The sequence below is a fragment of the Syngnathus leptorhynchus genome, chromosome 3, assembly GCF_054491065.1.
Source record: "Syngnathus leptorhynchus isolate UIUO chromosome 3, UIUO_Slep, whole genome shotgun sequence".
Lineage (NCBI taxonomy): Eukaryota > Metazoa > Chordata > Actinopteri > Syngnathiformes > Syngnathidae > Syngnathus > Syngnathus leptorhynchus.
In genome coordinates, this window is record NC_141197.1 from 21114425 (window position 1) to 21138838 (window position 24414).

General features: G+C 58.0%; 3 protein-coding genes across 11 annotated transcripts; 1 reads left to right on the forward strand and 2 right to left on the reverse strand.

Annotated features, from left to right (window-relative positions):
• Window positions 1-91: 91 nt before the first annotated feature.
• Window positions 92-5208, forward strand: LOC147059779 (uncharacterized). Of its 4 annotated transcripts, XM_085908143.1 has the most exons (9): window positions 92-220; window positions 581-802; window positions 1109-1300; window positions 1810-1997; window positions 2168-2291; window positions 2539-2667; window positions 2865-2948; window positions 3273-3445; window positions 3610-5208. In XM_085908143.1, exons 1-9 carry the CDS (start codon window positions 212-214, stop codon window positions 4694-4696), a joined length of 2208 nt encoding a protein of 735 aa, XP_085764269.1. In that variant the 5' UTR covers window positions 92-211; the 3' UTR covers window positions 4697-5208. The 4 variants fall into 4 exon arrangements, with proteins under 4 accessions (XP_085764269.1, XP_085764267.1, XP_085764268.1 ...); XM_085908141.1 differs by lacking the exon at window positions 92-220 and having other exon boundaries at window positions 424-802; XM_085908142.1 differs by lacking the exon at window positions 92-220 and having other exon boundaries at window positions 424-802; window positions 1837-1997.
• Window positions 5209-8192: 2984 nt separating this feature from the next.
• On the reverse strand, window positions 8193-16250 carry adamts17 (ADAM metallopeptidase with thrombospondin type 1 motif, 17). 3 transcript variants are annotated; one of them, XM_085908499.1, is made up of 23 exons: window positions 15906-16250; window positions 14755-15053; window positions 14493-14673; window positions 13795-13967; window positions 13597-13680; window positions 13304-13464; window positions 13197-13240; window positions 12985-13090; window positions 12739-12879; window positions 12497-12647; window positions 12248-12349; window positions 12031-12176; window positions 11776-11945; window positions 11500-11627; window positions 11260-11380; window positions 11005-11085; window positions 10609-10775; window positions 10295-10502; window positions 10104-10233; window positions 9735-9981; window positions 9373-9531; window positions 9093-9285; window positions 8193-9016 (listed from the first exon to the last, which is right to left on the reverse strand). In XM_085908499.1, exons 1-23 carry the CDS (start codon window positions 16213-16215, stop codon window positions 8844-8846), a joined length of 3675 nt encoding a protein of 1224 aa, XP_085764625.1. In that variant the 5' UTR covers window positions 16216-16250; the 3' UTR covers window positions 8193-8843. The 3 variants fall into 3 exon arrangements, with proteins under 3 accessions (XP_085764625.1, XP_085764626.1, XP_085764627.1); XM_085908500.1 differs by having other exon boundaries at window positions 9089-9285; XM_085908501.1 differs by lacking the exon at window positions 12248-12349 and having other exon boundaries at window positions 12031-12131.
• Window positions 16251-16443: 193 nt separating this feature from the next.
• On the reverse strand, window positions 16444-20810 carry zdhhc1 (zDHHC palmitoyltransferase 1). 4 transcript variants are annotated; one of them, XM_085907034.1, is made up of 10 exons: window positions 20581-20810; window positions 20094-20477; window positions 19805-19980; window positions 19484-19585; window positions 19260-19384; window positions 19071-19181; window positions 18791-18909; window positions 18651-18712; window positions 18464-18569; window positions 16444-18390 (listed from the first exon to the last, which is right to left on the reverse strand). In XM_085907034.1, the coding sequence occupies exons 2-10, from the start codon at window positions 20319-20321 to the stop codon at window positions 18025-18027; spliced, it is 1395 nt and encodes a 464-aa protein (XP_085763160.1). In that variant the 5' UTR covers window positions 20322-20477; window positions 20581-20810; the 3' UTR covers window positions 16444-18024. The 4 variants fall into 4 exon arrangements, with proteins under 4 accessions (XP_085763160.1, XP_085763158.1, XP_085763159.1 ...); XM_085907032.1 differs by having other exon boundaries at window positions 19071-19384; window positions 20094-20473; XM_085907033.1 differs by having other exon boundaries at window positions 16444-18387; window positions 19071-19384.
• Window positions 20811-24414: the final 3604 nt, after the last annotated feature.

Genomic DNA, 24414 nt, shown 5'->3' on the forward strand with positions numbered 1-24414 from the left:
TGCACCTTGATGACATCTGCCAACTTTGATGGCAGGCGTGTGAAACAAGGGAAAGCTCCTCAGCGGCCGCCCCTGACAAAGATTTCCGTACGACGGGATTTTTTCTAATACAAACAAGTCCAATGTTGCCTGGTCGCCGCCGCCGCCGCCGTCGCTGCCGTCCTCTGCCGCACCGCCCTCCTCTGCGCTGTCATCCTCCACTCCACCACACATGACACAGGTAAGAAGGGGCGCTTTGAAAGCACCTTCAAGACGTAGGCAGACCGGCGTCGAGCTCCAATGTGGTCCCGTCCCAGTGTCTCCCCCTCCCTCCCTCCGTGCCTGCCTGGGTTAGGCCCGGCCTAAGCCGGCGCTCAGTCTGGCCGGGTTTCTGACATCTCCTGGATCTGCAGGTTGAGTTTGATGAGTTCCGCTCTACGGCTCAAGAGCCGTCGTTTAGAGCTGCTTTTTTTTTTCTTTTGGACAAGGCATTCCGATCTGCGTCGGGTACCGCCGCCGATGTCGAGGGCGGTCGCGCTACTCAGCTACTATGCCGAGGTTCTTCAACTTGCTCTCCCTCCCTCCGCTCTCCTTTGCGCAGTCTGCCTTCTCTGGGTGTTCTTCAACGCGCTCTTCCGAGGTGGACGCCCAGGATCTGGCAGAGATGGAAGGTTCCATCGTGGAGAGCAAAAGCAGCTTCTACCACATCCTCAAGCTTCTGGATCGAGGAACCAGCAGTCACGTCTTCAAGTGCAAAAACCTGAACACCGCCAAGGACGTGGCTCTCAAGATCCACAAGAACTACGCGCTGTTTGAAAACGAGGTGGGTGGGTGGGTGGGGGTGGCGCTCCGTCGTCTCGCTTCCGGCCCATCGGACGGACCGAGAGTCGAATCGCTGGGGACGAGAAGCGCTTTTGTCCGCCGTGGTTCTGGCTACCTTCATTTGGGAAGCAAGAAATTCAAATCAGTGGCAACTTTCCGCACTCAACTAGAGCCCGAATTCAGCCAGCCTCCCGATTTTCTTTCTGGCAGTCGGACTCCTAAATACGGCGGCGGCGGCGGCGGCGAGACTCAAGTTTGCGTTGGCACTCTTGGCACCTGCGTCCGGAGCTCTCTTTGCTGTCCCCAGATCGAGATGCAGGAGATTGTGAGCGTGCTGGACCCGGACAAGAAGAGCATCGTGGAGTTCATCGAGACCTTCACTTTCAACCGACACCCGTGCCTGGTCTTTGAGCTTCTGGACACCAACTTGTTCAGCATGGTGCTGGATAAGAAATGGAAGACCTTCTCGCCCAACGACATCCGACCCGTGGCCCAACAGGTAGCTAGACGCCAGAGCCCGGCCCGGCCCGGCCCGGCTCCGGACCCGATACTAGCCGTTCACCAGGCCTGACTCGGCCGAGGATTTTGTCAAAAGCGTTTGCTGGTGCGGTGCGCCCGCCGCAATGGGAACCCTGTCGGAGTTTGGCTTTGGCCCCGTGGCGCGGCGCTCCTCTCCTCTCCTCTCCTCAGCTCAGCTGCTTTGTTTGGCTCCGTTGCCGGTGACTCGCGAGCCGACGCCTTTCCCAAAACTATGATCATTGGCCACGGTCGGCTGCCGGCCCGCGGTTCGGGACAGCTCCGCTCGGCACGCTCCTCGGGAATTGCCTGAGATTGCCGATTCTGCGTTCAATGGGAAGAGAGAGCGACCGCCCTTTTTTTTGGTCGTTGCTGTTTTTGCAGAGGAAGTTGCGGCGCCTCGCTAGGCTAGGCTAACGGCGCGGCAGCTTCCTCCCGCCTGTCCGCCCCGTCAAGTTGCTCGCGCCCGTCAAACGTCTGATTTATGTTTAGCTTCTGACAGCTTTTGATGCCCTCAAGAGTATCGGGGTGATCCACACGGACCTCAAGTCAGATAACATCATGCTGGTCAACCACAGCGCCACGCCCTTCCGGGTCAAGCTGATTGACTTTGGACTCTCCATCTGCACGGTGGACGCGCCCCTCAGTTACGGCTTGGCTCTGCAGCCCATGGGCAACAGGTCAGTAGAAGAGCGCAGGCGAGGTCCGCACCGACCGACCGCGCTGGACCCAGAACCGACGCTGTCGGGAGTGGACGGGGCACTTGGCCAGGCCTCCCTCCCTTGCTTGCCAAGTGCCCCCCCGCCCCGCCCCGTCCCGTCAAGCGTGCGACTGTGCCCCCGACCCACAGGGCGCCGGAAGTGGCCCTGGGTCTGCCCTTCTCCGAGGCCATCGACATGTGGTCCCTGGGCTGCGTGCTGTCCTTCTTGTACCTGGGCAACTACCTCTTTTTGGCCAACTCCAACTACAACATGGTAGGTGGCTTTCACCAAACACGCTCCTTCTTTGAAAGGATGACCCGTTTCATTTTCCTCCTCGTCAAATGACCTTTGCCCCCCTGGGAGCGACCGAGGTCTTTGAAGCGACACTTGCACGAGCGAGGCCACGGAAGAAAACGTTTCCCACCGCTTGAAAGAGATGGAAAAGAAAGAAAGAAAGAAAGAAAGAAAAGGTGGCTCCAGCGCTTGACCCCGACCCACGCTATGCGCCCTGTGTTTGCAGCTGCGGAGCATGATCGAGGTGGTGGGTCGCATTCCCGATCATCTGCTGACCGCCAGCAAAAACACTCACAAGTACTTCAAGAGGAGCGATCGAGACAACGACGGCGATCATCCCAAATGGCGGCTCATGGTAAGGCGCGAGAGATTTGACTCAGTCAGCCTCGTGCCGTGCCGTGCCGTCGGCTCAGTCCCTGTTTGGCCCAATTGGGCTCTTGGCCCGGGTGCGGAAGAGACGGCAAAACTCGACGGGATTGTTCAGACCCGGGATCTGCCCTTCCGAAGCGTGGCAAATCGAGGTCACTCGGCCATCCGCCGCTTTGCTTGCAGACCGAGAGGGAGTATCGGGACAAAACTGGAGTTCGTCCCGAATCTCTGCCGTGGTCCTTCAAGTGTTTGGACGACCTGCTCAAGGTAAGTCGGCCGATGGGGACGACCGTTTCATTTTCCTCCAAAAGCCATGGACATTTTTGATAGCGCTATTCCGGGATGCCGCCTGCCGCTTTACAATTTCCACATCTGACATAAGCCGCGGGCGGGCTTCAGCGCCACGGCCGTCGCACTTCTTCCGAATGGCGAGTTGTTTTGGGGGCTATTTTCCCCCCATTCTTCTTGCCTTTAATCACGCAAACACGTCCTAGTCAAACAATCTCTATGACATTTCCCGTTCCTAAAATGCAGCTTTTTTTGTTGGCGTCGCTCGGCTGGCGGGCTAACGCGGGTAATGTCGGTCCGCAGCTCAAGCCGGAGGTGAGCGAGCCCCTGGAGTTGGAGGATCGGAAGGCCTTTGTGGACCTCCTCAAGTGCCTTCTCCAGATGGACCCCGAGCGCAGGATCACCCCCGAGGAGGCGCTCAGGCACCCCTTCCTCACCATGAGCCACCTGAGCCAGCACCAGGCCAGCAGCTCCTAGTGAGTCAAAAACAACATCGCCACGAGCTCGCGCTCGTCCTCGACAATCCGCCCGCCGCTCGGTCGGTCGGTCCAAGAAGCCGCGTCTGTCATTTGGGTCCCCCCCCCCCCCCCGGCTGGCGCCTCTGTTGAGAACCGCTTGCTTCCTGTCTGTCCTCTTTCAGCGTGACTGACAGCTTTGATAAGATGAAGTTCTGTCCGGCGAGTACCTTGGAGAAGGAAGAGCCGGAGAGTCGCTCCGTGTCGGGTCAGCCGCTCAAGTCCAGGAACTGGCGTCAAAGGTTCTGCGCTTTCCTCAGCGCCAAAAGGACAGACGCTCCCGACGGGCCGCCGAGCTGCGCTTCTGCGGCTGACGAGAGGCCTCCCGATCGGGCCCGCCGTGACCATGTCACGTCAAAGAGCTGCTGGCGCAAATTGCTTCGCTTCTTTAGGACAGACGGCGGCGAGCCCGAGCCGCTTCCGCCGAGCCCACTTCAAAGTCCAAAGGTCCCTTCTGAGAAGGCCCGCTGGTATCACAACTGCCTCTTCTTCCCAATGAATCGGATCGTTCCGGAACCACGCCGCCTTCCCCTCCGCCGAGGCGAGCCCCCCGTACAGGTCCAGACCTGCCGGCACCGGGACCTCCTCCAACCCGGACCTGAAAAGTTGACGCAAAGCCAGCAGGCTCGAGCGGATGAGGAAGGCTCGCCGCGACTCAACAAATCCACCAAAATCGACAACGTGCCGAGACTCGGCGCCGACGAGAATCCGTCGTCGCGCGTTGGCGAAGACCCGTCGGCGCCGGGTAACTGTGACCAAAGAGGTCGAGTTAACCGTGACAAGTCGTCGGGAGTTCAGCGGTCGTCCCGACTTAAGGACGGGTCGGTGCGAGTTACCCAGACCACGGGAGTTGCCACGCCCACGCGAGGCAACAAGTCACGAGTGCGACACGGCGCCGCCGCCACCACCACCTTAGCGATCAGCAAACCGATCCGAGCTAAAGACGATAAGTGGTCGCACAAGTTGTTGCACGTCAAACACAATGAGTCGTCGCCGGTGGTGAACAAGTTGCCGGTTAAAAAGCACGGCGCGTCGCGACCCCGCAAGCCGTCGACGCCGGTCAAAACTGACCAGTCGTCACGGGTTTACAAGTTGCGAGTAAAAAAGGACCAGACGGCGCCGCTCAACAAGTGGCGAGTGAAAAACGAGCAGTCGTCGCGAGCTAACAGGTTGCGAGTCAACGCCGACGAGTCGTCACCCGCCTATACGTGATAAGAGCACGGTGGCCTGAGCCGCGGCGGGTAGACTTGACCTTTGACTCAACTGTCTGTCACACAAGATGCTTTCCCAGATGGACTGGATTTGTAGCGCCGCAGCCGTCACCCGCCCGGCGCTTTCCCGAAGAGCGTCCGACAACGAGCCGGCCGGCCGGCCGGCCGGAAGGAAAAGAGTTTGGAAAACCGATGCCCGTCAGAGGATGGACGCCGGCAATGGAGCCGACGCCAGGCGACCAGACGAGCTAGCTCATCTGGAAGCGTGCCGTGCCTTTGATTTCAATCTTCAGTGATTGTGCGCAAAGCATTTTTGTCAAATGCTGCCTTGATTGTGCGCAAAGCATTTTTGTCAAATGCTGCCTGCATGCCTCCTTTTTTTGCCTTCCTTCCTTCTTCGGATGCACAAGTGAGTATAGGCTCCACTATTCCAAAACAGCCACGTTCGAACCCTGATGTGCTTTGAATGCCTTTTTGCTAGCAAGTCATTCACTTCTATCATAAAAATTGTGAACATCCATTGTGTGAAAAACATCTTTTCTGAGAAATATGAAAGGATAATTAAGATATTTGCAGGAGAACAAGTCGCAAGCGTACCCAACTGGCAGACCGAACTGAAGCGTGTGTCCCAGGTAAGGGGGACGTCTCAGGCTAAGGGCTGCGTCTCAGGCTAAGGGGCGCGTCCCAGGCCAAGGGGCGCGCTAGGCTACTTATCCCGCCCGATTAGCATCGGCTGGCCGAGAAGATGCGAGATCAGCTAGCCGGCGACGCATATTCGCTTGCTCGCTCCCTCACGTCTTTGCGGTGCAGACGGACACCACGATGGCCAGGACGTCGCCGAACGCCGCGGCGACCAGAATCAGTTCACTCAAAAGAATCGTTCAAACGAATCGTTCAACGAATCGCCCCCCCCCCCCCCCCCCCACACACACACACACACTGATCCTTTATTTTTTTATCAATAAAATAATCAAAAATCATGGTCAAAGCCTCACGGAAAGTGAAAAGTGCCACCCCCACTATCTGATTGGCTGTTGGATCTGTGACGTCACTCGGACATTCCATTAGGTACACCGCCATTTTCAGGTGTACATAATCACAGGCCACTTCATTAGGGAAAAAGCTTAAAGTGCCACACCCGCCCTCACCCCCACTTTCTGATTGGCCGTTATATCCGTGACGTCACTTGGACACTCCATTAGGTACACCGCCATTTTAAGGTGTTAATAATAACAGGCCACTTCATTAGGGAAAAAGCTTAGGTGAAGGTGAAAAGTGCCACACCCGCCCTCACCCCCACTTTCTGTTTGGCTGTTGGATCTGTGACGTCACTCCGACACTCTATTAGGTACACCGCCATTCTCAGATGTACCTAATCACAGGCCACTTTATTAGGGAAAAATCATGGTCAAAGTTGAACGGAAAGTGAAAAGTGCCACACGCGCCCTCACCCCCACTTTCTGATTGGCTGTTGGATCGGTGACGTCACTCGGACACTCCATTAGGTACACCGCCATTTTCAGGTGTACATAATCACAGGCCACTTCATTAGGGAAAAAGCTGAAGTCAAAGTGAGAAGTGCCACACCCGCCCTCACCCCCACTTTCTGATTGGCTGTTGGATCTGTGACGTCACTAGGACACTCCATTAGGTACACCGCCATTTTCAGATGTACCGAATCAGCCCACTTCATTAGGGAAAAATTACGGTCAAAGCTTAAGTGAAAGTGAAAAGTGCCACACCCAAACAACCCCCCACTTTCTGATTGGCTGTTTGATCTGTGACGTCACTCGGACACTCCATTAGGTAACCCGCCATTTTCAGGTGTACCTAATCACAGGCCACTTCATTAGGGAAAAATCATGGTCAAAATTTAAATGAAAGTGAAAAGTGCCACACCCAAACAACCCCCCACTTTCTGATTGGCTGTTGGATCTGTGACGTCACTCGGACACTCCATTAGGTAACCCGCCATTTTCAGGTGTACCTAATCACAGGCCACTTCATTAGGGAAAAATCATGGTCAAAATTTAAATGAAAGTGAAAAGTGCCACACCCAAACAACCCCCCACTTTCTGATTGGCTGTTGGATCTGTGACGTCACTGGGACAGTCCATTAGGTACGCCGCCATTTTCAGGTGTACCTAATAGCAGGCCACTTCATTAGGGAAAGTCATGGTCAAAGCTTAAGTGAAAGTGAAAAGTGCCACACCCAAACAACCCCCCACTTTCTGATTGGCTGGTTGATCGGTGACGTCACTCGGACACTCCATTAGGTACACCGCCATTTTCAGGTGTACCTAATCACAGGCCACTTCATTAGGGAAAAATCACGGTCAAAATTTAAATGAAAGTGAAAAGTGCCACACCCAAACAACCCCCCACTTTCTGATTGGCTGGTTGATCGGTGACGTCACTGGGACAGTCCATTAGGTACGTCGCCATTTTCAGGTGTACCTAATAACAGGCCACTTCACTAGGGAAAAAATCCTGGTCAAATTTAGCTGAAAGTGAAAAGTGCCACACCTGCCCTCACCCCCACTTTCTGATTGGCTGTTTGATCTGTGACGTCACTCGGACACTCCATTAGGGACACCGCCATTTTCAGGTGTACCTCTAATAGGCCACTTTATTAGGGAAAAATCATGGTCAAGGCTTAATGGAAAGTGAAAAGTGCCACACCCGCCCTCACCCCCACTTTCTGATTGGCTGTTGTATCTGTGACGTCACTCGGACACTCCTTTAGGTACACCGCCAATTTCAGGTGTACCTAATAACAGGCCACTTCATTAGGGAAAAAGCTGAAGTGAAAGTGAAAAGTGCCACACCCGCCCTCACCCCCACTTTCTGATTGGCTATTTGATGTGTGATGTCACGGGTTCGTTCGCGAAGATTCTTGAGTGACAGACACGGCGCGCGGGTGCCCGCTGGAAAGCGCACTTCCTGCATCGTGCGAAGGGAGCGGCGCTGGCGTGGGCAAGCTGAAGGCCAGCGTGGGCGAGCTGGTGGCCAGTATGGACCGCATCCAAAGCCAACTGGAGTCGCTGGCTGGCGTGCGCGCGCGGCCAGATCTCGCAGGTGCTCTGCAAGCTCGACAAGCTGGAGCGCAGGATCTGGCGGCCCCATGCGGCCGACGCAGGTCAGCGCAGGCCAGATGAGGTTACTGATGTTGCGGTGACGTGAGTGCGGTCCCCCCCACCGGCCTGCGACGATGTCCGACCTCAGCGCGCGCTTCTTAAACTGAGCGTCGCCACCGGGCGCGCGCATCTTGTCCCGGAACAGCGCAGCGGGAAAGTGTGGCTCCATTCCATTCCATTCCATTCCATTCCATTCCATTCCACTCCATTCCTTTCCATTCCATTCCATTCCATGCTGGCCGCGCGGAACAGGAGAGCGCCGTGCAGGTCCGCCAGGATGCAGCTTCCAATTAGGTGCTGGTCGCCTGTGCGCATGGATGGGTGAGCGAGCCACAGACAGTAAAGGAGGAGCGCTTGGGCTGGCTGGCTGGCTGGCTGGCTGGCAGCTCGACCACATTTATTGTGTAGAGCACCGCGACGCACTTACGCCAAGTACACAAAATGGCAGCCAGCCGACTGACTAGTGACAAAACTTTCATCAATGTGTTAAATAATCCAAATAACAACCACAAGAATAATGACGGTAAAAGAAAAATAAGATAGCACCTTTGACCTGAGCGCCTTTTGCTCAAGGAGGGCAGGGCAGGAGCCAAGCGATGACGTGTCGGTGCCGCTGACACTACACTACACACTCATCCGTCGGGCCAGTTGTCTGAAAAGCTACTCGCGTTTTGGCCGCTCAGTTGGCTCGGCGCTAACGGCTGTTGCCGCTTGACACGTCAACGCTGCTTTGCTTTCTTTTGTTTTGTTTCCTTCACTTTTGTCAGTGGCTTTAGGAATGAGCCCTTCCTGATGGAGGTGGACCATCAGTGCCATCAGTCACACGCGCTGCGATTATTATTCTTCAAATATGTGCGATAGAAAAAAAAGCATGGCAATGGGTAGGAAGAAAGCACCGGAAGCGGAAGCACACACACCGCGGTGCGTGACAGATGGCCTCCTGCTTTGGCTTTGGCTTGTCAAAGAAAATAGACCTAGTGAGCATTTGCAAGTCTTTCCATTTTCTCTCCATCACCTCCCGTCACTCGGGCCGGGCGCCGCCGGCGAGGTCCCGCCGGCGTAAAAGTCTCTGCATGTCTGGCAGCAGCGTTGGTACCAGCGCATGTCCCGGCAGAGGTTCTTCTCGCGGATCACGCGGCAGTACACGGGCCACTGGTCGCCGGAGCACTTGTACGTCAGGGCGGCTGAGGGGCGAGCAAACATGCCAAGTCAGCGGCGGGCGGGCGGGCGGTCGGTCAGGCGGGCGAGACGCTGACCGACCCAGCCTGGGCGAGGTGATGATGGTGTTGCCGTCCACGCGGTGGCCTTCGCGCCGGCAGTCTCCCTCGGCCCGGCACGGCCGATAGGTGGGCGGGCGCGCGCCAGGCGGGCACGCGTCCCCGTGGCGACCCGTCACTTTGTGCATGCATTGCACCGCTCGCGACTGCAGGCCCCGCCCGCACGAGGATGAGCACTGGCGGCGGCACATGTATGTATGTCATTTGCGTTCCCACACATCAGCAGCCGTGGAGCATACTGCGTGAGGCGCGCCGCGCCGTACCTTGGACCATTGGGCCGTCTTCCACTCGAAGCAGCGCGAGTGGTCCTGACAGGGTTCCCGCTGGGCGGGCCGCGTCAGCGCATCGCAGCGCCCTCCGGCGGCGGCGTGGCCGCACGTGACGTTGCGGCTGCGCTGGCCCGTGCCGCAGCCCTCCGAGCACTGAAAGGCCAAGGGGGCCGCTTCAAGTCTCGCTGGCGTGCGTGCGTGCGACTCACTGGGGCCGCTTTGACAAGCTCATCGGCAAAATTGCCATTTTGCATCATTGCCATTTGCACGCACGCCAGCCATCGATTGCAAGGAATCAGCCAGCCCCCAGGAGCACTGCTTTGTTTTTGTGGGGACCGCGCCAGCTAGCCACTCACCTGCGACCACTCGGAGGCTTCCCAGACGCTGACGCTGAGGCAGAGGCGGCCCTCGCAGGTCTGCAGGGTCGGCGGGCGGGGCCCCTGGCAGCGGCCCCTGCCGTCACCGTCGTCATTGTCGTCTCCGCCGCCGCCGCCGTCCTCCTCCCACGATGCGTTGCGGGGCTGCTGCGCGCAGGCCACACGGCGCCGCTGCGTGCCGGGGCCGCACGTGGCCGAGCACGGGCCCCACTGGCCGGCCAGCCACCTGAAGCGCAAAAACGCCGACTTCAGCCAAAGAAGCTCCGCGTCACGCCTCGGTCTTTTGATTGGAAACCAAATGGGTTTGATTGAGCAGCAGCGGGCGGGCCAGCCAAAACAAGCGCATACCGGTAGCGGCAGGCTTGAGGGTTGCACAGCTGGACTCGCGGCGGCGGCCGATCGTCGGGCCGACAGAAAGAATGGTCCACCGTGGATTGGTTGGCCAGACGGGCGCACGACACTGTGGTCCTCCTCTCGCCTGCGCAGAGCAAAGCCCGGCGCTGTTAAAGTTGCCAAGCTTGGGTTCCCAGCTTTCATACCTCCTCCGCATTGCGCGCTGCAGGCGTTCCAGCTGCTGTGCGTCCAGATGTAGACACGCTCTTGCATGGTTGCTGACGCGTCGTCGTCGTCGTCTGGGTGCTGCTGCGGCGGCGGCGGCGCTTGCGAGGGTTTGCGCCGTTGCGATGCGTCGAGGGCCAAGGTGTACTCGTAGCGAACGCCGTACGTTTGGTCGTGGAACAGAAGCACCTGACAGACGGCCGTTCGAGTGGCGTGATTGGAAGGCTCCGCGCGGCAATTCAAAGGCTTTTGCTCAAGGCTCTCTCTGGAGTCTTTTGGATGTGTTGCGAGCTACCATGAGGTGCAGCGGGGCGCGCGTAGGGCCCCTGGCCGACATTTTTTCCCACAGTCCTCTCCTGACGTATCTGACGGTGGTGCCGGCCAGGTGGAATTCTCCCGGGAGTTCGATCTTCCAATCGCTGTTGATGGACTTGCCGCTGCCGCCGGCGCCGTCCTTCAGGGCTGAGCGCAAGGGGGAGGGGACAGTTTTGCTCCAGCTTCCATCACGCGACTCAAGAGACACAACAAGCAAGACAAACAATCTCTTGGAGGAATCTTTTTCCTCCTCAAGTCCAAAAAAGAAAGCCATTGACAAAATGAGCATTTCTCAAAGGTCAGAGAGGAGTCAACTTGCAAAAAAAGGACTGAAGGAAAATGGAGGCGTTTTGAAGGAACCAGATCCCTTTCTTACCCAGAAAGCTGTGCGAAGGTTGGTCCTCCACCACTTTGATCCTTTGCGCTCCAGCAGGAATGACAACTGCCTCCACGTAGCCTGACACACACACACACACACACACACACACACACACACACACACACACACACACACACACACACACGCACGCTGAAAAGACGCCAGTCTGGGACGCAAGCGGTCGCCGCCAGCAAGCAGCTTGTGGGCCGGCTGCCATTTTCTTTCTATGGCGAGACAGCCACGTCCTCCTACCCATGCCTCCGCTGCGGTTGAAGTCTCCCCTGACGACGGTACACGATCGTCCGTCTCCGTTACAAACGCCGCAAGCGTCTTCTTTGGACGGAGACCCGATGACGCCGTCGCAGCCGATTTTCTGAGCCCGCCCACGACAAAAAAAAAGACATCGAGCCCGCCCGCCCGCCCGCCCGCTCGTCAGAGTTGGCAAATTGCTTTTCTCAGGCAGGGCTTTGGACGGAAATCCGCTTTGCGCACCTGACACCTGCCGTTGACGCACAGGTCGGCCTCGTAGGGTCCGCACGGCGTCCCGTCCACCACTCGCTCCGCCATCAGGACGGCCACGTTGCGACCCACCGGACTGCAGAACAACACGCAAGGCTTTTCTGAGCGCAAACACACACACACGCACGCACGCACGCACGCACGCCAGCATTAAGCATACAGCAAACATACACACAGAAAATGCACAATACACACACAATGTCGCTCAGAAAGACACACTCAGACGCAATGCGGGCGAGCGAGCGTCACCGTCGTTGACGACAGCGGTTAGCACGTCGCTCTTGGTCTTGCCGGCGTGCCGGTCGTAGGACAAACACTGAAGGTCTCTGAAGCTTGGCGCCCCCTTTGGGCACGGAGGACCTTCGCAGGCTTTGTGCTCCACGCTGGCCTTTTGGCAGGGGTGTCCGCCCGGACCGGGCCTGCCACACACGCACAATAGCGGCGGCCTAAGGTGGTGGCGGCCGCTGGCCGGCCAGCGAGCGGAGGCGCAGGCGGGCTACGTACGGGGGGTTGTCGCACTTCCTCTGTCTGAACTGGACTCCGGTGGCACAGGTGCGACTGCACATGCTCCACGGGCTCCAAGGACTCCAGTCACCGTCCACGTGCTGCGGGATCGGGGTCTTACTCACGCACTGCCCTGCGCGGCACCACTGACGCACACGCGCGCGGGTTAAACACGCTCTCACGGCTGCGCGCACACATGCACACACGTGCGCGGCACCTTGTCCGGTCCGCACTGAGTCCCGTCCAGGGGGGGGTCCAGTTTGGTCTTGCAGGAGGCGTCGCCCTCCACCAGGCACCACAAGCCGGCGCACATCAGATGCTAGGGGAGGGACAGCGCTCAGTCGCAGCCAGTGCGAGCAAAAGAAGGTGCCGTGCCTGCGTGCGTGCCTGCGTGCGTGCGTGCCTGCGTGCGTGCCTGCGTGCGTGCCTGCGTGCGTGCCTGCGTGCGTGCCTGCGTGGGCGCTACCTCCATGTCGGAGCAGAAGGTGGCGTTGGTTCCAAAGAGGATCTGACACTGCTCGTCCGCGCTGTAATGCATCCCGGGAAGCTTGTGAGGGAGGCGCAGCTGGTAGCGACTCCCGGGCTCCGTGTGCACCAGACAGCCGCTGGACTTGGACCTGAGGCCGAGACGCACGGGCCGCACGGGTCCCAATTCAGAGCCCGGCGCTGCCGCCGCCGCCGCCGCCGCCACATTTATTGTATGCTCACCCGAGGAACTTGCCAAGGTCGTCGCGGCTGCAGGGCGACCAGGACAGGTCGCTGGGGTTGCGTCCCTTCAGCCACTCGCCGGACATGATGTAGGCGCGGCCGCTGCAGGAGGCGTGCTCGTCGTCGTGGCTCATACCCATGCTAGCGGAGCGGAGCGGAGCGGGTGAGGCGGCTCACCACTTCTAGCGGCAAGAAAGCTGAGACGGACGGACGGACGGACGCTCGCTCGCTCGCTCGCTCACTCACTTGTGTCCCAGCTCGTGCGCCACCGTGAAGGCCAAGTTGAGGCCGTTGTCCTCGGCCAGCACGCATTTGCGTTTGGCGCTGCACGCGCCGCCCAGGTAGGCCATACCTTGACAAACAAAGGTCCTGTTAGCCACACGCCAACGACCGATCGGAGAGGAACAAAATTCCAAAAGACTGTGACACACATATAGGAAATGAAGAGGCCGGCTTACCGACGGTGTCACACGGTTCCTCCTTATGCACGCAGAAGTCCGTCCTGAGAAGCACAAACCAGCAGGTAGGTCAGCAATTCTGGCTTCTCCGTCCATCGACGACCCACCTGGTGACCAGCACGGCGGCGTCCACGGGCGGGACTTGCTGACGTCCTCCGGGAAGGCGGTTGCTCCCCAGGTAGCGCGGCGGCCCTCCGAACTCTTGCTGCTGCCACTGACAGAAGCTCTCCAGGGAGCGCTGGCCGTGGTGGCCCACCTTCAGCTTCTCCTGACGGAACACACACAGCGCACGGCGCTACAGTCTTCCCATCCCAGATGAGCGCAAGCGGCGGGCCACACGGAAGCCGGAAGCTTTCCAGCCAGCTTTGCCAGGTCGCCGGAGGTCGTCCTCCGCACTCACGGGGCGGCTGTGAAGCAGAACCAACTTTGTGACCCGGATGTTGATCCTCACGCCCAAGCTCTGGTGCTGGAACATGTTGTACACCTGACACACACGCGGCGCAGACAGGAAGCCTTGAGAGCCAGCGGCAAATGCGCCAGAGCTTTTCAGCGGGAGCTAAGGCCGAGCGAGGGAGCGGCTCGTCGCGACTCTGCTCACCATGTTCATGACGGTCAACAAGAACCTCTTGGCGGCGTCGGCGCCGTGGTAGCGGACCATGCTGGAGTCGGCCACCAGCAGCGTTTCCAGGGTGTAGGCGTCCCGGGCGCCCGGGGTCGCGCGCCTGCGGCGGCCGTCCTCGCTCGCCTGGGAACCGGCCCGCTTCTTCTCACCTGCCGAGGCACGGGTGAGGCGGGGCGCCAGGCGTTCATTCATCGGCCCGACCGAGAGAACGTTTTGAAAGGGGTGTTTCTTCAAAAAAGGAGCCGCGAGACCCCTGACCTAACGGAACCATACGTGCACTCGCTTGTGAACATGTGGAATGCATTAAGAGAGTGTGCGTTCGTGCGTGCGTGCGTGCGTGCGTGCGTGCGTGCGGTCTCGGCTGCGAGGGAGGGCTTATGTAACGTTTGCAGGGTCAAGCTGCTTGGCTTAATGAATGTGCACGAGGGAGGACGGCGCTGAGCGTCTGTGTGTGTGTGTGTGTGTGTGTGTGTGTGTGTGTGTGTGTGTGTGGTGTTTCCAAAAACAAGATGTCAAGATGTCACGTTGTGTTCAAAAGCTGAGGTGCGCTCGGTGTCACAATTAGCGCGCTTCCCATGCACGTCGCCAGCGGCCCTTTCTGCCCATGCCCGTCCGTCCGTCCGTCCGCATCCCTGACAGCACTGAGCAAGACTGAGATCCAGAGAGCGGCTAACCTGGCCATTCGGCTGCGTCAAAGACGTCCCCACCATACCGCCGGCGGCGCAGCAGCCGATGTTTGATTCCCGAGAGCCACCCCGGGGAAGTGGTGTTCCGTCGCCGCTGCCGCCGCCACCGCTCGTCCTCCTCCAGCGGCCGCACCAAAAGAACCTCGCCGTCCACGTGCACCAGGCCCGTCTGGAACAGAAAATTAGGCCAGAGATGCAGAGTTTAAGCTCCCCCCACCCACCTCCCTCCCTCCCTCCCTCCCTCCCGTACCAGGCCTCCGCAGGCCGTGACGGACACCGACGAGCCGGGTCGCTCCAGAACGGAGCCCGAGTAGAGGCAGAGCCGGTCGCGCTCCACTCGCACGCCGGCGGGTGGCCCGGCGGCCCGGCGTTCCTCCACCAGCAGGTGACTCCCCAGCAGGCCGCCGCTTCTGGTGACGTCGAGCCGGAGGTTCTGGCCGAACGCCGCCAATGACACCAGCAGGCGGTCCGGGTGGCCGGGCGCCGCCAGCAGCTCGGGGATCACCTCCGCGGATTCCTCAGAATCGGCGTCGACGCGAACCACCGCCGCTGTGCAAAAAGCACCTCATCCAAATCATGAGCTTGCGCTAATCTTCAATGATCAATAAAAAGGCTGCTCATTGGAAATGCCGATTTGCACTATTGGTGAGGAAAGGCGAGCCTAAGCCACCACAAATTGGAAAAACTCTGCTTGTTGTCATCACTTTGGACAGCAAAGAAAGTGTTTTGGAAAATAGACACAATTGCAAATGGTCACGCGGATTGGAAAATGACCAAACGACACCTTTTGGAAGAATGTGAGCCCGTGTTGACAAGAGATTGATACAACAGTCGGGGTGCCAATAACCCGCCGCCCCATTTGGCGGGAGGAGCTGGCATGGAAGCGGACGGACGGACGGACGGACGGACGGAGGGACAAGGAAAGCGCAAACAGGGAAATGAGATGAGCCCCGGTCTTAATTTTGCATCGACGGATTAGACTGTGGGGCCATGTCACCTGGCCAGCAGCCTAAAACTAAACCAAATCAAAATGCTACGCGACGACTTGTAAGCATTTTCTAAGATGACACAGATTGTTGAAGGACAGAAGCTGCTGACATCCGTCCGTCAGTCAGTCAGTCAGTCAGTCAGTCGGGACGGCGGCCGGAATGAGACTTTTGCTCTCAAAATGGGCGCCTAGTGAAAGCAGTGGAGGTCGACAAAAGGAGGAAGGAGTTCAAAGTGCACGCAAGTACTTATGACACAGTCAAGTCGGCACAGACAGGTTCCTTCGGCGCAAAGTATTTGGACTTGATCCGGCCCGCCGGCCAGAGCTGCTCTCGAGCTCGCACTCGCACACGCAAGGCAAGGCAAGGCAAGGCAAGGCAATGCAAGGCAGCAAGGTAAGGCAAGGCAACTTACCGGACACTTCCGCGCACAACAGCGCCACCAGCAGGCGCACCACGCGGCCGCTGCGCATGCCGAGGCCAAGAACCGGACCGGGACCGGCAGCAGAGCCGCTCCCCTCGACCGGGAGCACAACCGGGACTGGGACGGACGTCGTCGGACCGGCTGGAAGAAGCGCGAGGGCGCCACACTTTTCTTTTTTTCTTCCCCAAAAGTGGATCAAATCGGGTTGACCGAGGACACGCCCGCCTGCGCAGGCCGGCTCCGCCTTAATCCGGTACCATTGGTCTGGTTCGACTTGACGGAGGAGAGCGCCGCCTCTCATTGGCCGACAAGGCTGTCACTTACAGCGGGGCGGGAAGTGAAACCTTACACATGGTCGGTCTGCGGTGGGACGGGATCGGATGGGATCGGATGGGATCGGATGGGATCGGATGGGATCGGATGGGATCGGATGGGATCGGATGGGATCGGATGGAATCGGGGCGGGGGTGGGATCCTGTCTTGTGCCAGCGCGTGCACAGCTGATCCAATTGGTTTGCATTATATTTGTTACATCGAGACGAAATGCTAACGGACGTCTTCTTTAAATCAACCTTTGTATCTGTGGCGCCGTTAGGCCTCTTGTTTTTCCAGTTTCTATCGCTTGATCCATTGCATTTTTGGTTCTTTTTAGTGGCTTCGACAAAATGTGCAAGATGATCACTTCCCAACCAATATTCAAAACGAAGCAATTTCTTTTTCAAGTATGACATCCAATACAAAAAGAAAGCACTTCCTTCTTGTAGTGCATGTTCTGGAAAAAAACATACACAAGTACATGTCAAAAAATCAAGTGTAAACAATGACACGATGGCCAAAATCTTTTGATAGGAAAAAAGTTTTGGTTGCAGGTTTTTGTGAGCCAGCGTGAGAGCGTACGGCTTAATCACACGATGGACGCACCAGAAGGGCCTTAAGGGGGGTTGAAATGGGGCGAGCGGGCAACCTGGCTGTCGCCTGCTTGACCCCAGCAAACAACTAACTGTATAACCATCCGATATCGATATCGACTTGGGATGACGAGCCACCGGGGCCGCCCGCAGACAGCCAAAAAGCTCCTCCCCTCCCTCCCTTGGGCACGTGGGAGTTTGGGGCAAAAATGAGCCATTCGGGAAATGTAGAAAACATGAGGTGGCTCGGATCCAAAAAGGATGATGGGCACCATGTAGACTTCACATGGACATATTTATGCAGGAAAAAAAAAATTGGAAAATGGTGGGAATTTGGGGGAAGGTGAAAAACAATTGCAATAGGTTGACAACTTCTGACAGAATATATGGGGCTTTTATTGTGTGTGAGGGGGGGGGGGGCGATTTGGGAATGTGGAAAATAGTTTGGAGTTGGGAAGGAAGGGTTCAGCCAGTCGAGCAATGTCCAAGGGGAAGAATTTGTTTCATGGGGCCATATGGGCGCTTCAACATAAAGAAGGAATTGAAAGAACCCGGCAGGAGTACCTTTCAAAGTAGCCAAGATGGAAACAAGTGGACAGGAGAAAAGGTGGAAGAAGACGTCGCCAACGAGTGGAACGTATTCAATGTGGCACGGGATTGCGGACTGGAAGGGGCACTTTTTTCAAAAGGCGGGAGAGCTCCATCAGCAGCGTGGACGTGGTGACTTTCTGGGATAAGTTGAGGTTGCAAAAGATGTGCAAGTTGCTGCCATTGGCTGCCAACCGGTTCAAGGTGTCCCCCGATGACTGCTGGGATAGGCTCCGCCACGCCCGCGGAGGAGACCGGACTGAAGACCGGGCTCCAGATGGGCCACCGTCCGGTCGGGGGACGAACAAACCTGACTGACGACTGACTCAGTGAGTGAGTGAGTGAGTGAGTGAGTGAGTGAGTGAGTGAGTGAGTGAGTGAGTGAGTGAGTGAGTGAGTGAGTGAGTGAGTGAGTGAGTGAGTGAGTGAGTGACAGACAGAGAGACAGAGAGACAGAGAGAGACAGAGAGAGACAGAGAGAGACACAGAGAGACACAGAGAGACACAGAGAGACAGAGAGACAGAGAGAGTGAATGTGCGAGACGTGACCAACGTCAAAGTTGTCCCTGTGCTTTTGCATTGCCGGCAGCACAACGGGATGACAGGTAGCCAGGTCACCGCCGCCGTCCGGTAATGGGGGGAAACCAGGAGGAGGAAGGCGCACTCGACATCCTTCCCTCGCTGGCTTCGCTCACGAAAACGGCGCTCCGCCACGGGGCCCGCGAGCCCAGTTTGTCTAGCGCCACGGGGACCTCCTCCAGGGACTCGGCCGAGTCGGAGTGGTACTCGGCGGGAGGGGCGGTGGCCCGGACCGGCGCTGAGGGAGGCAGGCGCTGGTGTAGGCGGGGGGGCCCGGCGACGGGCGGGCCCGGTAGCCAAGCGCCCGCTCGCTCCGACGAACAACGAGCGTCTGGACCGGCATCTGCTTCGACGGCGCCGTGTCCGCCCATTTTACTCTTCTTCTTTGTTGTCATTGTCTTCTGGGAAAAGGCCGACACACGTGTTCATCCAGGACTCAGCGTCGGATCCATTCTCAAAGGAATCGATATTTACCTTTTGTGCGTACGGGCACTCTGCCGTGTGGTGCTGCGTGGAGATTGCGGGCGGGGCATTCAGCTCCGCAAACAGGCTAGCCGCAGCCCTCGTGTCGCCCACCGGCCTTAGGACACACACACACACACACACACACGAAATTGGTCGACAGCGTCGTCGCAGCCGTTAGCTAGAGAGGAGGTCCTACCGCTCGGGCAGCTCATCCAGCTGAGGCCGGGTGTAGCCCGGCGTTTCCGAGTCGTCCGTTGCCTGACAACGACACGGTCGTCGTCACGTAAGCGAGGCGGCAAAGAAAGCAAAGGCGCGGCGACGACGGCGCCGCATCACCTCGGAGCGGCCGGACGCTCGGGCAGCGCGCTTGATGTCCTCCGGGCTTGTCGTTTGTCTTCCGTCCTGACGGTGGCGCTGGCGCACGATGTACTCGTACGTGCTCAACCTGTTCCACACTTCAAGAGAATGTAATTGTGATCTCTTTGTGTGTCTTATCGTGAAGAAATTGACAATAAAGCTGACTTTGACTTTGAATACGCACGCCATACGAGTCACATTTCCGGGACCGGCGTCACGCGCCATCGACCGACACACGTGCGCCGCCGCGCCCACTTACTGAGATACAAGTGGAAGAGCAGCAAGTGGCAGAGCAGCACGCAAGCGAGCAACGCCAGCACCCCTGTGACGGCGGCCAGCGCCGGGACGGCCGACGTCGTCCGGTCGGGCGCTGAGCGGGAAGAGGAGCGAGCGCGGCGCTTAGCGAGCCAACAGTTATCGTGGCGGCGGCGGCGGCGGGCCCACTCACCCCGGGAGCGCTTGTCGGCGCCGGGGTCGTCGGGCTCCCAGAAGAAGCGGATCAGCACGTAGGACGAAACGGCCAGGAGGACGCAGACGCCCAACACGGCCGACACCACGCTGTACAGGAACAACCTGGCCGTACGCCCACAGGTTAGAGGCGGTGTTTGGCAAGCGGCCGGCGGTTGCCAGCGCAAGACGCCGGGCGGGCGACTGACTGACTGACTGACTGACTTGTAATTCCTGCTTCCCACGCAGTTGTTGAGCCAGCGACAGTGATGATCAAAGTTGGCGACGCATTTGTTACACGCGCTGCAGTGCTTGGACTTGGGCCCTCTGAAAGGCACACATCGGACACAATCCAATGAATGGCAGGCAAATGGAATGGAGGCGCCCCAAATGCCTTTCGGCGCCAGCAGCCCAGCCGGAGAGAGAATCCAGATCCGACCGAACCTCCGGTTCAAATCCAACAGCTAAGGATTTGCAACGCGACGGAACCGCCGGGATCCAAACGGGACCGTGTCACGTGACGCAAGCGTGCCGGGCGCCACTCACACGTCCACCTGGCAGAGGTAGCAGTGGCAGTTCTCAATGACGTGGGCACGTTTGGAGCGGTCCAAGACGGGAAGCGGCTCTTTGAGGCTCTTGGCTCGGACGTTGCGGTCGGCCGGGTCCACGCTCGCCGCCATGACGTGAGTGCACAGGTGGCACGCAAACATCACGCCGGTGCACTGAGCAGCGTATCGGGAAGCTTCACGCAAGGTTGGTGAGTCACCTGGCCGGCGAGCCGGTGAGCGAGCCAGTGAGCGAGCCAGCGAGCGCGCAAGCGAGCAAGCAAGGATACGATATAGCCGGCCGGCGTCCAGTGGGCGGGCAGCAGCGGCACAAGGACACCCAGGCCCACTACGGCAAAGTAGGCGTAGAGGAGCCAGGCCAGCATCTGAAAGGGATGAGGAGGCCAGCTCCAGCCGTTGATGCGCGAGCAGGCCGGGGGGCCGCCGCAGCCTCCGCGGCGCCCGTCGTCCACGCCTCCCGGCGCCGTGCGGTTGGGGGTCTTTGCGCACGGGTCCATCCTGCGCGTTGCGCGGGCCGGCCGGCCGGCCGACTGGCTGGCCGGCCGCGTTAGCTCATCGCCCCTCAGACGACTGGCATGCCGACTTGGCTCGTCTGCTTGTCCGTTAAATCGCTCGGACAGCGTGCGTCGCTTGAGCCGACCAAGCCCAACTTGCTGACAAACAACATAGAAATAAATCTCTTCATGACTTTGGACAAACATCTAAGCGCCAAGCCAACACAGTCTAAATCGTCCGTCAGAAAATATCGCCGCTCACCTTTCAACACACGCGAGCGGGACCCATCTGACGGATGGCGCTGGTGGGCCGTCGGGGGCTCTTGGCCAGGTCCGGTGGTCCGGTCCGGTCCGGACGGCACAGAGCGTTGCGGGCCTCCCTCCCACCCGGTCAGTGGGAATGTTAGCCCGGCCGGCCGCGGCTATACGGCAAGGCGAGCGAGCGAGCGAACGAGCGAGCGAGCGGCTAACGAGCCCGTAGTTGATCCACTGGAAGGTACGAGCGTCACCGTGCGAGCGAGCCGAATCCCCGGCCCCCGCTAGACAAAAGGAGATGGGCTACATGCGGCCGCCATCTTGAAGAGGGGCTCCTGCTACGGTCCCGCCCACAGACACGAAGTCGCTCGCTCTCTCTCTCTCTCTCTCTCTCTCGCTCGCTCGCTCGCTCGCTCAGCGTGGTTTGCAAGAATATGCCACTGGCGGCCGGCCGATCGTACCGCTGCGCAGCGCAGCGCAGCGCAGCGCCTCTGTTGCAATGTGACTGGCTCCAGCAATCGCCCTTATTGCCTGCTGCATCTGGGGAGACCGCGCATGGCCGGGAAGCTGCTCGCAGTTTCTGTGGCAACGCCAAGGGCGCTCCCTATTGGCCGGCTAGTCCTTGCCCCGCCCCTAAGCTTGAGCGAGAGACGAGTGACGTCATGGTGTGATGAATCGTTATGACCGGCAGGGGGGGGGGGGGGGAATAACGAAAGTAGTAGTATTGCCATTATCCTAATTCAGTCTCAGTAAATTCAGAATATCATCAAATCAACGGAAAATAACCATTTAATAAAAGTCAATAAGTAAATAATAACCTTGGTAAATCAACAAAGCCATTCGTCGATTAAAAGCTCAAGAATATTGCCAAATAAATACCACTGGTAATAAATACACTCTTATTTCAACAACAACAACAACAACAAAATGCATCAATTACTGTGCAATGCCATCCATGAAAGTACACAATTAACTCAAACCTAAAAGTCCAAATAACTTTCTTTATCTGTTAGGAACTTTGTTTGCAGACGGAGCGCTAGAAAAGACTTTTGCCTTCTGAGCATTGTCGCAACAACTGTGATCAAGTCCTACGTCCGCGAGTGGGCAAAACGGCACATCCCGGGTGGGCGGGGCTCCCTCCCTCCCTCCAGAGGTCTTTGCACTCCAGGTGACAACGTGGACCTCCTTTGCCTTTATCCTCAGGGAAAATAATCCGTACCATCTTGTGCATCTTCAGACGCCGACGTTTCATTTGGCACCGCTAACGCAAAAGACGTTTGGGCCTTCAAAGTCAGACAACGACGGCCACGTTTGGTTTGGCACAGCTAACGCAAAAGACGTTTGGGCCTTCAAAGTCTCTCAAGACACCATCGGAAGAATGAACGGTCAAGTGATAGGAAGCGCTTTGTTACACGTACAGCCATGCTTTGTCATTGATTGTATTGATTTGCTTTGTTGCAACAAGTCAACGTTTGCAGCCCGAATGCCAAAAGCCAAGCGTTCCTGCACCTTTAAGAGGAAATCTGAGGCGGCGGCGGCGGCGGCGGCGGCGGCGGCGGCGGGGCCAGCGGGGGTCAAGCTGGCCTGCCTGTTATGCTTTTGGGAGGGAGGGATCGTAAATTAAAGCGACATTTGCAAGGGAAGCCGCCCATCCAAGCGGCCAACCGGCGTCCCGCAGAGCTTTGAAATATGTCCGCTTGTTTCGTCGGGGGGGTCCGTTTAGGTCCGCTCCGATCCAAGCGGACGCCCGGACCTGTATGGACGCCCCCCCCCCCGATGTCCTAATAGAAACAAGCTGCGAAGGCATGCACTCCGCCCCCATCGCTGCTCCTACCAAACTGCAAAGGGGTCCAGACCAGATCACTTGAGCCACTTGCGGACACTTGAGACAAGTAGCTACTACAAGTGCATGGGAAACATGACTCTGGTACAAGTTCAAGGACTGACCCGAAAACAAACGTAGGCTGGGCAAAAGTAACCGGACGCTGCACTTCAATTCAGTGTGTTTGTCTGTGTGTGTGTGTGGGGGGGGATACTCAAAGTAGAAAAAGTTGAGGCAGCAAGACTCACAGACTCTCCTTAGAGAAAAACAAGTCCTCTCAAGTAAAAGTAGTTGTGGAAACAACAGTCGTCTCGCACGCGCACGCTCTCGCTGTCCAACGCTTGCGCTTGTGCACGACGAGAAGCAGATGAACATTTTTGTGTGACAGGATGTGACCCTTGACCTGCATGTACACGTGGGATCATTCCCGGTATCCGCCCCCGCACACAAATGCGTGCGCGTGTGCGTGCGTGTAACCGTTTGCGTTTGCGCTCGGTGTCATTGTGCGCACGAGATGCCAATAAAATCCCCGTTCTCATCGGGGGCCGGCTCAAAATATGCAAATCCAAACGATAGTTGTGAGGATGGCTACCCCTCCGTGCCTGCCGCTCGCTCGCTCGCTCGCTCACATGACAAGGAAGTGCCTGAATGAAGAAAGCGCTTTGTTTTTTCCTTGGAGAAATGGGAGTCCAAATCCAGCGGGAGATGGCAGACACGCGGCCAAAGATGGCTGCGAGCCAAATCCACGTGGAGCTTTTTCTCCCAATGGCCTACACAAAAGCCTCCCAGCGCCTTTTGCTTTTGCTCCGTCACCGGCAAAACGAGAGACATTCAACTTCCGTCCGTGGTATCGATTGCCTTCCCGTTGATCTTAAATGATATGATCAGTGACGTCTTTTCTATTCTAGTCTTTCTCATCGTCCCTGCCACGCACAAACGGGGCCGTTTGTTGCTTCAAAGGGTTGGGAGTTGCGCACGCTTAGGCTCTCAAGCTGTCAGGAACAAAGGTGGAGGCAAATCTTCTTAGCGGATCACTCTAACCCTGGACGATCGTAACGAACCCGGCGTGCCGAGCCCGCTAAAGGCGCACGGGCGGAGGTGGCCCGGCTCCGGCCCGGCCCGACTCTGGCTCTCGCCGCTGGCGACCGGCCCCGCGCCACCCAGGAAATCCCCGGCCACCCTGGTGACCTCAATCGCTCACTAAGTGGACCAGCGGAAGCTTGCTTGCGTGCGTGCGTGTATGCGTGCAGACGGATGGACAACCGCCATCAGTGGGCTTTGTCCTCTTGCCGCCGCCGCCGCCGCCGTGTCACAGCATGAGGACAAAGCGTCCCGGAGGGGGCGCGTGCGTTTGCCACCCCCATTTCATCGGAATGCTCGCGCCGCTAATGAGCTCGGTTCCCGCGTGGGCAGGAAGTACAACTCCCTCCCTCTGCCGCCGGGAACATCGAGGTCCGACTTCACGTCCGATTGGTCATTTCGTGTCAGTCGGCGGTCAACTTGCGCTCGCTCGGTCAGACTGGAAATGGCGCTTCCCCTTTTCAACTGTGTCGCCGCCGCCGCCGCCACCATGTTGGGCGCGTGTGTAGTGGCTTTGTGTCCATTGTGAGTCCGAAATGTGCAAGCACTACTGTGAGTGTGTGTGTGTGTGTGTTGCGTTGTGTAGCTTTTGTATGAGCGGTGATTGTGTTGAGTGAATGTCTATTTTGTTTGCGTCTAATGTGCGTAGAGTGAGCGTGTTGATGTTTCCGTGTGTGTCGTGAGCGTGCTGTGTTTGTGTCCGTGCACGTTTGTGTGCCCTAAATAGTCTTTGTGTACAGTGTGCCTGTGCCTGTACTATGTGTGCCCTAAGTGTGGTCATTGCGGAAGACTTCCAAAGGTCTTTTTTTTGGAGTTCCGAACGGCTCAGCCGGAGTCAAAGCTCACGTCGTTGTTGCGAAATAGTGGTGCACCCCGGGTGGCCGAGCTCGCACCTTTTTTCTTCTCATTTCCGAGGCCGTACACATACGACAGCTAGCG

Bases quoted from the DNA above. Each gene is read 5' to 3' on its own strand.
- zdhhc1 (XM_085907032.1), bottom strand. From the start codon at position 20,321: ATGGACCCGTGCGCAAAGACCCCCAACCGCACGGCGCCGGGAGGCGTG. The intron at 19,586-19,804 runs GTGAGTGGCGCC...TGTGCCTTTCAG, and splicing joins TACCTCTGCCAGGTGGACGT to AGGGCCCAAGTCCAAGCACT. The intron at 18,391-18,463 runs GTAAATATCGAT...GCCTTTTCCCAG, and splicing joins AGTGCCCGTACGCACAAAAG to AAGACAATGACAACAAAGAA.
- LOC147059779 (XM_085908141.1), top strand. From the start codon at position 530: ATGCCGAGGTTCTTCAACTTGCTCTCCCTCCCTCCGCTCTCCTTTGCG. The intron at 803-1,108 runs GTGGGTGGGTGG...TGCTGTCCCCAG, and splicing joins ACGCGCTGTTTGAAAACGAG to ATCGAGATGCAGGAGATTGT. The intron at 2,292-2,538 runs GTAGGTGGCTTT...CTGTGTTTGCAG, and splicing joins CCAACTCCAACTACAACATG to CTGCGGAGCATGATCGAGGT.
- adamts17 (XM_085908499.1), bottom strand. From the start codon at position 16,215: ATGAGAGGCGGCGCTCTCCTCCGTCAAGTCGAACCAGACCAATGGTAC. The intron at 12,177-12,247 runs GTGCCGCGCACG...CGTGTGCGTCAG, and splicing joins CTCAGTGCGGACCGGACAAG to TGGTGCCGCGCAGGGCAGTG. The intron at 9,286-9,372 runs GTACGGCGCGGC...TGCCGCCGCCAG, and splicing joins AGACGGCCCAATGGTCCAAG to TGCTCATCCTCGTGCGGGCG.